This window comes from Vipera berus (genome assembly GCF_964194415.1).
Source record: "Vipera berus genome assembly, chromosome: 4".
Taxonomy (NCBI): Eukaryota; Metazoa; Chordata; class Lepidosauria; order Squamata; family Viperidae; genus Vipera; species Vipera berus.
This window is the reverse complement of record NC_138206.1, coordinates 36,302-49,879: the sequence shown is the minus strand read 5'-3', so window position 1 is coordinate 49,879 and position 13,578 is coordinate 36,302. Positions and strand designations below refer to the sequence as shown.

General features: G+C 56.1%; 1 protein-coding gene across 1 annotated transcript in view; it reads right to left on the bottom strand.

The window, feature by feature from the left end:
- DCHS1 (dachsous cadherin-related 1) overlaps positions 1-7,160 on the bottom strand; it is a 31,001-nt gene extending 23,841 nt beyond the window's left edge. Inside the window, exons 1-2 of the mRNA XM_081328036.1 lie at positions 7,091-7,160; positions 3,392-5,206 (exon numbers count right to left, since the gene is read on the bottom strand). Of these exons, the coding sequence (XP_081184162.1) occupies positions 3,392-5,125 (1,734 nt within the window). The 5' untranslated portion in view covers positions 5,126-5,206; positions 7,091-7,160. The remainder of the gene's footprint in view (positions 1-3,391; positions 5,207-7,090) is intronic.
- Positions 7,161-13,578: the final 6,418 nt, after the last annotated feature.

Sequence of the window (13,578 nt, the reverse complement as noted above, 5' to 3'; positions counted from 1 at the left end):
GGCACAGATGCTGAGCGGCTAAAAACAGCTGGGCTATTTCAGGAAGGGCTGGCTTCCAGCTTCAGGCTGTTGGCCTCAAGGGTCAGCCAGGAAGCGGATGGTCTGCTTGGCTGGGTCAGGAAACGAAGCTGCCCCGGGAGAAATGAAGGCAGCAGCAAGGCTCGCGGTGCTGCCGGCTGGAGAGAAGCCTCCCTTGCAGCAGCAGCCAGCCAAGTGCCTGAAAGCCTCCAGACCAGAAGCAATGCCCAGGAGGAGGAGGAGGAGGAGGAGGAGGAGGAGGAGGAGGAGGAGGAGGAGGAGGAGGAGGAGGCTCCAATCTGACCCGGTCCAGACTCTCTGCAGGGGAGCCCGTTTCGTTCAGCAAAGAGAGGATTAGCAGCACAACTCTTAATGCAACCCTCTCCTGGGCTGGGCAAGACCCCCGTACCCTGGCACCACACCAGCAGCGCTCTCATCAAACAGCCAGAAGCCGCCTCAGGGAGTGGGGAGATCATTTGGAGCCCAGCTTCTTGGTTGTGTTAGTTGTTCGGGTTCTTTCTCAGCTGCCTGTGTTTTAAGTTGTATAAGGTTCATTATTGTTTTTACTCTATTTTAATTCTGTTTGCCACCCAGACTCACTCACTGAGATGGCTGGCTATATAAATTGGATAACTAAATAAATATAAATCAGTAAAGAAACTAAGTCAATAAAGAAACTACAACCTTGAGAAATGGTTCAAAAATGTGAAGGGGGGGGCATGCTATGCCAACTCAGCCAGAGGATGCTTCTCGGGGGGGGGAGATTTTGGGTGCTGTTTGGACTGTCCTTTTTTGGAGTCCTGTGTTTGGCCGTCTAGCTGGTTTCAGGGGTTTTATGGGTCTCCAGGGACACTCTGAGGTCTACCGGTCAGGGCCTCTTTCCACAAAAGCTGGGCCTTCCTTGGCCTTGTACAGGAGCCGTACCATCGCGCTTCCATTCAAGAGGCACGGGGTGGGGGTGGCAAGGGGCTTCAGAGTGGGCACAGGCATGTTGTTGTGGTGCCTCTCTGACACAAGAGTGTGTTTCCTTAGCAGATGTGCCCAATGTGCACGCCACTCTTAAAGCCTGGCATCCATTGTACGGCACAGCCCCACATTGCTCCAGCCTCGCATTGCCATCATGTAGTCGCGCATCCTTATTTTGCTTGCTGTTTTCACCATTTGACTTACTGGGAGTCTGTAAACTCTTTCAGGGAGAATTTGGCAGAGGGGGCAACTTCCTACTGCAAAGATGGCCTCCCCCCCAAAAAACCAGGGTGCTCATTGCAGGGAGGTTGGCTGGGAAAGATCAGTGCTGGTTCTCTGCCCCTCCCCACCCGGGAAGCCAGAGGGAAGAAGTTTCATCCACAGAGAAGAAAGCTGGGAGCTTAAGGCTGGGATTAGGAAACAGGGAGGATACATTTGTCCCCAGCAGCGGTGCTGTCCTTCCCAGCCTCCTTCCAGCATTCCTGATCACTGGCTGGTTCTGCTGCTGCTATCTGGGCACCCTGGCTGTGCAATTTGGGGAACTGCAGGATTGCCAAAAGTTTGTTTGGGGCCACTGCCCTGCTTGCTTTCTCAGGCAGACGTCGTTCTTGGCCATCAACCACATTCCGGGTTGTATTATCACTGTGGCAGGTGCTGTTCAGGAGAATATTCTACCATCAAAAAAGCATATGTACATGCTACACAAATGCCACTCATAACTATGTAGCATACACCAAAAGCACACCCCACAAAACATACACATACCTTAATCTGCTTTCAATTTTAAAAAAAACCCTAGAAAGGAAGGAGGTTCCCACAAATGCAGAAGGAAACCCATCATTTATCTGCTGTAATTTGCGGGGGGCCCTTGGACCCCAGCAGGACCAATGATTGGATGAAGAAGCCAAGGTTGCTTCGTCATCCACAGAAATGACTCTTGGCTTGTTAAAGGAGATGGAGGGTTACAGCAGATTCAGTTCTAATTCTCCCTTGTCAGAAACCAGCTTCGCCAGGCTTTGAACCACCGTGGCTCCCCTTTCACCTGGGGGAAGGGGTTCTAGGAGCAGCAATAAACACACCATCGTGTCATTTAAGCCAAGATAAATGGGATCAGCAACACTCATGTCTGGAGTTTATCCCACACCAGTGGTCGGTCATCAGTTGTAGCTCAGTCTCTGCCTAACAAGGAACTGGAGAGGGATTTACACAGGAAAGCCAAAAGGTCCTTCCTGTAACACCCACTACACTCCAGAGGCAGGAGGAATCCCTCAAGAAGGGGGAGAGGAGAGAGAGAGTGCTGCAGACAGGGAGAAGGGAGGGGAGGGGAGGAGAGAGGGGAAGGGAAGGAAGGAGAAAGAGAGAGGAGAGGAGAGGAGAGGAGAGGAGAGGAGAGGAGAGGAGAGGAGAGGAGAGGAGAGGAGAGGAGGAACTGTTCCAGAGATCTGGCTCTGAAAAGCACAGGATTGGGGCCAGGCCTACATTCTTCTTGGGTACAAAGCAAAAGGAAACAAAAGAAACACACGGTACAGTCTGCAATCGGAAAAACAAAAAGATAAAACTAAAAAAGACCAAAGAAGGTTAAAATTAATGAGCTCTATCTCGCACACATAGAAGATGCCATTCTGGCAATTTCAGGACCAAAACTTCTGTGAAAATCAACACAGAACTGCATGGCCAAGAGGCTAGCCAAATCTCGAAGATTCCTGAAACACTTGTGATCAAGGATGGACGATTATGCACACATCAACAGTGCCCCAAAGGCTGCAGGATACAACACTGATGAGCTGCTGGCTCCGCAGGAACGAGGTTGCCCTACTTTGGCCCTTTCCACCAGCAAGGACTGGCAGGAGGGTCCTAGGCTGAGTCCCCTGGGCTGCCCTGATGGACCCAGAGGCAGAGGGCACAGAATCTTTCTCCACTCTCATGTCCCCACCTGCAGCCTTTAGGTGCTGCTGCCTTAAGAGGACCAGCCTCTACGCAACAAGTCCTCGCTTCCACCGGGTCTGGCCTCTGTGGTGTACCATCCAAGTGGTGGCCACCCCATCTGCTGGCAATGAATTTAACCACGAGACTGTTCCACTGCTCCCAAAGCACAGTATTCCTCTGTGGCCTGAAATAAGGTTTATATATCCAAGGTCTGCCAGGGGTGGCTCCTAGGAAGCCGAGGAACGGCCAGGGAATCTCCACCTCTGAGAACCAGCAGCCCAAGGCAGCCCAGCGGTTCTGAGCAGAGGCTGCATGAGCCTGAGTTTCAGAAACAGCAGCCAGAGTTCACCTCTGCATGTGCCAGCCAAGGCAGGAGGCCTGCGGTGAGAAGCTGCCTTAACTAGCAAAGAGCTTAACATCCCTCCCGCCCCCAGGAAGCAACGCTTTCCCCGAAGATGGATCGCTCCTAACCTTTGCTCACCTGGAGGAAGCAGGTACCGGGGGAAACGTTCTCCTTCAAGGAGATATTGTAGAAGTTACTTTCAAAGACAGGCTCGTTATCGTTGACGTCCTGCAGGGTGACGAGGACCACTGTGGTAGAAGAGAGGGGGGGCTTGCCGCGATCAGTGGCCAGCACAGTCAGCCGAGGCTGCGGGTCGGTCTCATAATCCAAGGCGGAAGCAGTGGTGACAATGCCAGTGGCCGGGTCAATGGCAAACCAGTGAGAGTGGGAGTGGTGGTTGTGCAGGATGCTGTAGCGGATCTCCCCGTTGGGCCCTTGGTCTTTGTCACGGGCGGTCACTTGCAGGACGAAGCTGCCTGGGTAAACCACCTCAGGGACACTCTGTTCGTACTCCTGGGCATCAAAGAGAGGAGGATTGTCATTGATATCCGTCACCTGCAGCACAAAAGCCGATTCGGCCCGCAGGGGGGGAGTTCCAGCATCTGTGGCTGTGACTCGCAGCTCGTAAGAATCCCGTTCCTCGCGGTCCAGCATTTGATCCACACAGATCAAGTAGATTATGTTGTCTTTGGTCGTGAGCGCAAATTTCCCCTCGCCCCCCTCTAAGGAGACGTTGACATTGGCGTATTCTCCGTAGTCAGGGTCAGAGACAGAAATGCGGGCCACAAACTGGCCAGGCTGCGCGCCTTCAGAGATGCGTGGGGAGCCGTCCTCGCTGAGGAAGATAATTGTCATGGTGGGCTGGTTGTCATTGTAATCCCGGACCTGAATTGTAACGAAGGCGGTGGAAACTTCTGGGTGGGTGGCCTTGTCCCGGGCCTGTACCACGAGCTCGTGCACCTTCCGGAGTTCATAGTCCAGTCCCTTGTTGAGCTTGATTACTCCCGTGGATGCATCTATGGTGAAAAACTGCTCCGAGTCGCTCTGCCGGCGGTTGATCTCATACACCACCGCCCCATTGTCTCCCTCGTCGGCGTCCCAGGCAAAGACCTGGAGGATGCTGCTGCCAGGGAGCAGGTTCTCAGGGATCAGCGCATGATAGCGGCTCTGGTTGAAGGCCGGCGCGTTGTCATTAATGTCTTGGACAGACACTTCCAACGTCATTTGGGAGCTCCTTGGGGGCGATCCGCCATCATAGGCCTCAAGAAGCAAGGTGAAGGCGGATCGGGCCTCACGGTCTAGAATGCTGCTCACTACCAGCTCCGGGTGCAAGACCCCGTTGGGTCCGCGGCGCGTCTCCAGCTGGAAAGCCTGGCCCACGTTTCCCGCCTTGATTGCGTAGCCCTGGGTACCGAGCAGATTGCTGTCTGCGTCAAAGGCAGGATCCAGAGGGAAGCGGCTGCCGGTGTTTGTGTGCTCTGGGATGAGGAGGGCAGCCCGCTGCTTAGGAAAGGTGGGGGCGTGGTCATTGATATCATTGACCTGGATGTTGACTTCCACTGTGGCTCCATCTGGGGTGACAGCAATGAAACTGTAGTGGTCGCGGCTTTCGTGGTCCAGCACCCCTGCTGTCTTAATGATGCCAGTGTTTTCATCAATCTCAAGATCTGTGGCAACGCCGCTGCCCTCCTGGGCAGAGATGAAGTACATATAGCTGGTGGTGCCCGGGGGCAGGCCTGCACTGATGTCCCCAATGATGGTGCCTGCAGGCATCTCCTCATCGACCTGCAGGTCCAGAGTGCCTGGCACTGCCGTGCAGCGGCCCCCAAGCAATGGCAGCAGCAGCAGCAACACAAGGGCAAGGGGCCCCATCCTCAGCTGCCCCAGGGAGCTCCTTTGGAGGGTGCCTGGGAAGAACTGCAGGGCCCACTTGGTGGGGCAGGCACCTTAATCCTGCAGGGGACGCAAAGAAAGCTGGTGAGGACCAGAGTTGACAGAGAGGGGGCAATGCAATCGGAGAGACTGAGGGCGCGTTGAGGGGCACAGCAAGTGAGGTAATTGCTGATGGGTTACTGGGGGGAGCACCCTTCCCATTCATCACTCCAGCCTCCCCAAATCCCTTGCTGCTATCTCCCCATCCTAGCTGAGGCAACTAATCTGCCAGGGAAGGTCTGTAGATCGGGGAGGAGGGGGGGAGCTGCTTGAAGAGCCTCGTTAGGCGGGATAGAGCCTACTCTGTTCCCCTCCCCTCCCAGATGCTTCAAAGGTGGGCGCTGAGCATTGACGACGGGCTGCCTGTACTCCAGCTACCACCGCCTGCTTTGCACTCCAGCCGCAGGGCAGCAGGGTCTTGGGGCGGCTCGTCCCGGCCAGCGAAAGTGGAGAGGGAGACCCCCTCGTCCCCCACAACTGCTGCCTGCTAGACTGCGGGAAGCCACAGAGCAGGAGTTCCCGCAGCTGCAAAGGCCCACCAGCCCGCGTGGGCCAGCCCGTACTCTGGCGAGCTCGCCAAGCCCCTCTGTGGGCGGGCGGGCGAGCGCCGGCCACGACCCCCTTTGTTTCGGCTTTCCTTGCGCTCGCGCGCTCGCGCGCGCCCCTCTCCCTTTGTCTGCGGCTCCCTGGCTCCGGCCCACCGCTCGCTCCCCCTGCCGTCGCTCCCTCTCACTGCAGGGCCGCGGGGGAGGGGGAGGGGAGGGAGGGAGCGGGGCTGGCTGCAGCCCCAGGAGCAGGGGCTGCCCCCGCCCCCTCCCTCACGGAGGCCCCGCCGCGGCTCGCAGTCCGGGCAAAGCTGGCTTAGCGGTCTGCGCGCCGAGAGCCGCGCGCCTGAGCTCATACTTGGCCGGGCTTGAAAGCGCCCCCGCCTGCCCGGGCAGGCGGAGGCTCCGGCCCGATGGAGGGCGCGCCCCTCCTGGATCGGCGGCCCGGCCGGGAGAGAGCATGGCAGAGCAGGCACGCGCGCCCGCCGCAGGCAGGAGACGAGTCGGCTCCCGGCGGCAGTCTCGCCTGGAGCTCGTGCCTGTGGCCGGGCCAGATCGGGAGGCGCGTCTCGGTCCTCACTCCCCCCCCCCCCGGCCGCGAGCCTTCGCGCGCCCGCACTCTTCCGAGTCCGGCTGGGAGCAGCGAGTCCTTCTCGCTCGGGGTTCCCGCGAAGCCCCCGCCCGCGGAACCACGAATCCTCTCCCCGGCCAGACCCGTGGCAGCCGAGACCATCCGGCGGGAGGCAAAGAGCGCTGCCTCCCTTCGGGTTGAAGCTCTGCCCGCAGCTTTGGGTACCCGACCTGGCGTCGGCGCGCGCCTCTTCCCTCCGTCGGGTGGTGAAATGGCGGCTTCGGCTCCGAACCCCGGGCTGGTCTTCGTGCCCGGGAGCGCCGCCGCCCGTGCCTCCTCCCGCCCTCCCCGTCGCCGCCGCCGCCGCCGACCCGAGGGGGAGGCCAGGCGTGACCTCAGCGGCAGCAGGCGTGGAGGCGCCCAGTGCCACAGCTGCTTCCAATTTGCCCAGCGCCGATCGCGGGGGGGGGGGCGTAGAGGGAGGCGAACGAGAGCGGGCGAGGCGGCTCCAGCCGGGCCTGTGAAACGTGAGCCTCCCGCCCGTCCCTGGCGAAGCCCCTGCGAGCGGCGCGGCGCTTCCGATAGCCGGATCCGACGACAGGGAACAATCGGGCTGCCGGGACGGCCGAGGCCGAAGGACCCGGAGCGGGAAGAGGAGCGCAGAGCCCCCCCCCCCGTCCCAAGGAGGGCTTCGCCACTGCTTTCCTTCCCCGCCCGGCTGCGGGGCAACCCGAGCGAAGAGCGAGCGGCGGATTGCTGCGGAAACGTCCGGGCATCCCGATCACCTACGTCCATCGTCTTTGCTGGCCATCCGCCTGACGCTCCACTTCTAGTCGGCGACGCAGTCCCGCGAGCAGTGGCCGCCGCCGCCTGATGTCTGTTCGGCTGGGCTGAAGCTGAAGTCGGACTGGGTGGGAGAACCGTGGAGCGAGCGAGGAGAGCGCGAGCGAGCGGGGCTCCAGTGAAACCCGAGCCGCGCTGCCTCGCCCGCCCGCCCGCTCCGCTCCTGCCCGGCCCTTCTTTCGCCGTGGCGCCGCGCCCCCTTCCCCCCCCCCCCCCGCCAGCCAGTTCCCACCCCTCAACTCCTCAGCGGAAAAGCGAGGCTGGGCGGTGGAGCGGGTGGGCGGAAGGTCTGTGCCCTCGGAGCCAGGGAGCTGCTACGGGGCCCATCTGGAGCCCGAGACTCGTGCCCCCCCCCCCGCCGCTTGCTCCCTTCGGAGTGGAGGGATGAAAAAGCCCCACACCACCACGTTCGGACAGCTCCTTCGGTCTTGTCACTCCTCGCCTGCTCCGGTTGGCGGCGTTTGAATGAAGAACTGCCCGCTAGTTGTTGGGAGGAGGTTAGGCAGCCGACCGGGGTTGGTCCGGTGGGGAAAGGAACCTCGAGCCCGTCCCGGCCCCGTTTTTCATTGCACTGGGTGTTTGCAGCCACCCATCAGTTCAAACGACGAACGCAACACTCCTTCAGTCCCTCCTTCCCTCACCCAAGTCACTCCCCCAACCACATCTGGCGCTTCAGCCCAGAATTCAGAGCAGCGCAGAGGGCGGGTGGGGGGCATAATGCTGGCAGCTCCTAGTCAGCTCCCCTCACTGATCCTGGGAAGGCCTGGCTCTTTCTCCTCTTTCGCCCCAGAGGGGCTGGGGTCCTGCTCTCTCCTAGCTCAGAAGACCAGGGAACAGAGCTTCCCCTGCAGCAAAGTTTAGAGACCGGAGTGAGCCTGTCTGCTGCCAAAGCAGAACAATCCCTTCTGGGGTCACTTCTGCCACCATCCTCCAATCGGCTCTCCTCACCCCCTCTTCTGCCCCTCAGAGGCTCCCTACAGCTGCTCCCTTCTGCCCTTCCTGCCCTCAGGATGGATGGCCTGTCCCCCGGCAGAGGGTGTCCACCGGCAGGGTGTTGGCACTTCACCCCACAGCATAGGGACACCTGCAGCCCTTGACTGGCGCTTAGCTGGGGGACAGGCAGGAACTCCTGGGCTAAGGCACCTCCAAATGGCAGAGGGGAGCCAGTGCCCATGCCCATGGCCTCGCCAGGAGAGGGGCTGGATTTAAGACCTCCTCCCCAGCTTTATTCTCTGCCCCCCCCCCGGCCCTGTGCTGGGAGGTGCTTCCTGATAGATCCTTGTGATGCCTGCCTAAGGCCTGGTCAGTTCCTGGGCCTCCCGGATCCCCCAGAGAACCAGCTGAGTGACCTTGGGCCAATCGCTCTCAGTCCGGCCCACCTCTCAGGGTGGGAGTGGGTGAGGTTGGTTCTGGGGGAGACGGGAGCTTTATGCATGCCGCACAGAGTTGTACAAAATAAGGGCAACAACAAGCTGCCCTTTGTGCAATCCAACACTCAAAACAGGCCTTGAATCAGAGGGAAAGCCCCCACCCTGCTCTGCTTGGTTGGGATTGGGGCAGGGGGGACCTGATGCCACCTCCGTTCCTCTCCATGGGGTGCGTGGCAGCCCCCCTCCAGTGATGGCCTCTGGGTGTGGGTCCAGGAGATGCTTTCTTTCTCTTTCCCAGAGCAAGGGAGGTTTCCCTTGCTCCTCTCTTCCCCCAATCCCCTACCTGGAGGAGGAAATACGCAAAAGGCAACCCAGGGGGAGGGGGAGGGAGAGATCCCCACACGCCCTGAGTGGCTGGCTGGGAGAAGGACCCCGGTGGTGGGGAGAGAGGTGAAAATGACCAAGCGAGTGTTGCGGCACCCCCAAAGGCAAATGGCCAGTGGGCAGGTATTGACTTTCTCTAAAATGCACCCTTGAAAGCCAGTTTGGTCTAGAGCTGGAAGGCTAGAAACTGGGGGACTGTGAGTTCTAGTCCCACCTTGGTCAGGAAAGCAGTTGGGTTGGGTTGGGCCTGTCCCTTTCTCTCAACACTAGGAAGGAGGCAATGGGGTAAACCACTTCTGGACAGCCTTGCCAAAAACTCTGCAGGGATTCCTCCAGGCAGTCTCTCAGAAACAGATGGAAGGAAAAAAAACACGCACCTGCATACAATGGATTGACAAGAATAGTGGGAGTGGAGGCCAAGAAGCCCCCCAGCCAGCAGGGCCACCCATGGCTGCCCCACTAAAGCGGCTGGGGGCAGAGGATCTCTTTGGGAACAACGGCAAAGGGAGCCATTCATACTGTGAGGAAAAGGCAGTGCTAAACCACACCTCTATTTTACAAAGAAAACCACCTGGATGGAAAAGGTAAAATGATTGACCGTGGGGGATGATGGCACTCAACCTGCTAGTGAGGAAGAATTGAGGACCTTTAAGAGTATTAAATGTGTTTTTGGCATAGCCAGATTAGAGCCTTTGTGACCTCCAGTTGCTGATAGAATAGAAAGAGCTGGAAGGGACCTTGGAGGTCTTCTAGTCCAGCCCCCTGCTCAAGCAGGAGAACCTATACCATCTCAGACAAGTGACTGTCCAGTCTCTTCTTGAAAACCTCCAGTGACGGAGCGCCCACGATTTCTGAAGGCAAGTTCTGTTCCCCTGGTTGATTGTCCTCACTGTCAGGAAGTTTCTCCTTAATTCCAGGTTGCTTCTCTCCTTGGTCAGTTTCCAACCATTGTTTCTCGTCCTTCCCTCTGGTGCTTTGGAGAATAGTTGGATGTTGCCAGGCAGGAAACACGGAAGCTGCAAAGGCAGAAGTACCGAGGGAAGACGGAAGGCAGGAAGCATGAACATGAGAAAGCTCAACACAGTGAAAGAATGGACAGCACAGGCACGAGTGGACCGAGGTGCAGGCTGGCCTGGGATGCTTTTGGTCGGAAGACCCACCATGTGTCACTTGGGATGTGACAAACAAAAGGGACGGCTCTGCTTTCGTAGTTCAGAAGACTAATGCAAAGGGTGACCAGATATTAGCAATTAGTTTTTGTAGGCAACACTTCAACATGGCAATTGTCCATGTTTATGCTTTGGCCAGTGATGCGGAATCAGAAATTGATGGGCTTTATGATCAAGTTCAGTCTGAAACTGACAAAACATATGAATACTGTAAGACGTGCTGCTTATGTTTGGGGACTGGAATTATTCAGAAGGAGAATCCTCGCTGTGAGTGTGTTTGTATATTTGTGGAGAGAGAGAGAGAGAGAGAGAGAGAGAGAGAGAGAGAGAGAGAGAGAGAGAGATCACAGCATATCTATTTCTTGAATGCCAATTGTAGTACAGAAGGAGGTGAATAGCTTGAACCAGACATTAGACAAACAGCCCATTGGGATCCATTCATTTGAAAAACATATTTTATGTGTGGCCAGAACTCAAGTATTACACACAATACCGGCTTTTATCTGAATAAAAAAGTACAACTGAAAACTGATTGGGGTAGTGATGGCGTATGCAGTAAAAACATGAGCTGTACTCACCATTTGTTCAACAACTATTTGAAATTGCGATGGTGCTGAATGAGTGGTCCTTACGACTGCTCCTCAGAGTTCCAGCCATTGTACCACCCCCATGATCGGGTGGATCACCATCTGGCTGCCTGGTTACTGCTTCGCACCAACAACCATTGCAGCATCCCATGTCACACGTTCTCCATGCCTGAGCTCCCCTGCAAGCAAGGTCATTGGAGGGCCCAGCAGGGAAGGTCCTGAGGTGCCAGCCGCATTGTCTGCTAATTATCTGGTAGTTATAATGCACATGCAATGTATGATTTAGTATGTTTGGGGAAGGTAGCAGGAAATAGATAGAAGGCGGTTGGAGAGAATGTAACCTTATAGTACCTCAGCCAATGGGGAATGAGGAGGGATGGGTGGCCGGCGCAAGAAATGTATAAAGATGTTGATTAGATGATAAACTTTGGAAAGAAGGAAGCTTTGATAGCTTCTCTCCCCGCTTATTACAATAAAGAAAACAATGAGGTCTTAACTGTGTCTCCGCCGGTTATTGGTTAAGCGTGCTTGCCATTAGTTGTGAAGGAAAGCAGCCAGGAGCACTTAATACACAGCAATCATTCTGAGCGGTGTACAAAAGGTTAAACCCAAAGAACAATAAAATAATCAACCAATCATCCACATCAATCAAGATCCAGGGTCAAAAACAAATCTCAACTTACCACAAACCATTGAATGGACCAAACGGCAGAGCTTATTAACATGCCAGCCAAAAGGCCTGGGAGAACTGCAATGTCTTCAGCACCTTAAAGTGGGGCCATCCAATTTTTGGGGGTGGGGGGTGGGGGGGATACAGGCAGGTGCTGCAATGGAGAAAGTCCAACTCCCGAATCCAACAAAATGACATTGCTTAATGGAGCGGACTCAGAGCAGCCCCCCCCCCCCCGCACACACTGCTGGAATTGGTGGGGTGAGCAGACACAATCCGAGACTGTTGAATGAATAGCCTAACCCTACAAGGATAACTTCTCAGGCTAGAAACTGGGAGACTGTGAGTTCGAGTTCTACCTTAGGCATGAAGCCATCTGGTAAGAAGAGGCAATGAAAAACTCTTCTAAAATCTTACCAGAAAAACTAGTGCAGGCTGACTCGAAGGCACCCCAAAGGAATAAATCAACAGGATAACTAGCACCTTGTTAATGTCCCCTGGGAGCCAATGCAACGTGCAGAGCAGCAGTGCTACAGGAGTGCAATGGGGGTGCCCAATGCAGCCTCTGCTGCTGCATGCTGGAACAGCCGCAACTTCTGAATGCAGTTCAAGGACGCCAACGTGCTTCTTCTTTTTATATTCAGAATGGTAAAGAGAAGCGGGCCATAATTTGTGGCTGGCACGGTTGCAAGAAATGGAGGCCCAGGAAGTTCTAGAGATGGCCAGCAGAGCGGCCAAGTTTGGGGAGGGGGCCTACTCTCCCAAGTGCCCTCTTGCTGGTTTTCCAGTCTCACCCTGTAGCTATGGCAACTGACAGCAGCAGCCCCGAACACTAAAACAAAGCTGCCTGGTTTCATTAAAAAGGTTCACACATACAGTTTATCTCCTTGACATTCTGCACAAAAGCCCTTTACAAGCTTGCTGTTCAGTGGGAACCACCGACTGGCTCACCCTGACGGCTGGGTGGCTGCCAAATAATGCGCTTGACGGAGATATTCTCGTGCTAATATTTTAATCAAAACATTGTGCTGATACATGATGTCAGCACTGAGAGGGGGCTGCCTCCACTCCAGAGACTGTTGCCAGCTGAGGGGGGGGCTCCCCACTCTTCCTTGAAGGCCCCTCAGCCTCATCGGAGAGGATTTCCTCTAATGCTCCTGGCACACCCATCTGGGTCCACCTCCTCTGCCCAGGCTGACCTTTGCGCTACTGGGCACCCCCCTGGCGGCTGGGGGCTCGCCCTGCTCCAGAGGCCAGTGAAGTACTTGCAGGATGCAACTGGGGCGTGGCCATAGCAAACCTTTGGGGGAGATGGGATCAAGGCCCCCCCCCCCGTGACAGACGGCAGGAGAAGATAGCCTTGGATGAGCCCCTTGGATAGAAGAAGGGATATGTGTGTGTGGGGGGGGGGGTGATGGAAGACCCCAAGGACCAGATTAGGAACAGATTGTGGTGGATAAACTCTCCCTGTGCGATTGCTAAGAACTGGTACCAACCGGAGAGCACAGAATCTGCCAAGGGAAAGGCCTCTTCAGTTGTTCCAGAATGGGGCAAAGTTAGCCAAAGGACCAAAAGCCCCCAGGATGAGGACTCCCAGTGACTCTGGGTAGCTTACAATTGTTAAAAATGTTTAAAAACAAAGGACAAAACTAAAACACAAAAGCAGCACAAGAGAGCAACAATGGCAAAAGAAGGGAGGAAGGAAAAGGAATAAAGGGTCTGCCAGGGGCCTGGGCAAAGAGCCAGGTCTTCAGGGCCCTTGGAAATGCTCATCAGGGGTCAGGCGAGCTGGGGGGGGAGGGGGGCAGCCTCATTTCAGGGGGCAGGTGCTGCCACAGAGAAAGTGCACTTCCAGGACGAGAAACAATGGTTGGAAACTGATCAAAGAGAGAAGCAACCTGGAATTAAGGAGAAATTTCCTATCAGTGAGGACAATTAACCAGTGGAACAGCTGGCCACCAGAAATCGTGGGCACTCCATCACTGGAGGTTTTTAAGAAGAGACCGGACAGTCATTTGTCTGAGATGGTATAGGTTCTCCTGCTTGAGTGGGGGGCTGGACTAGAAGACCTCCAGGTTCCCTTGCATCTCTATTCTATTCTGTTCTGTTCTGTTCCTTGGCTTAATCAACGGAGCCTGGAGCACATCAACCCTGCCAGATCAAACCAGTTGGGCAGATACTGTGGGAGAAAGGATCCTTTGAGGAACCAGGCCCTGTGCCTTGTAGGGTTTGATAAATAGTGTCCAACACCTTG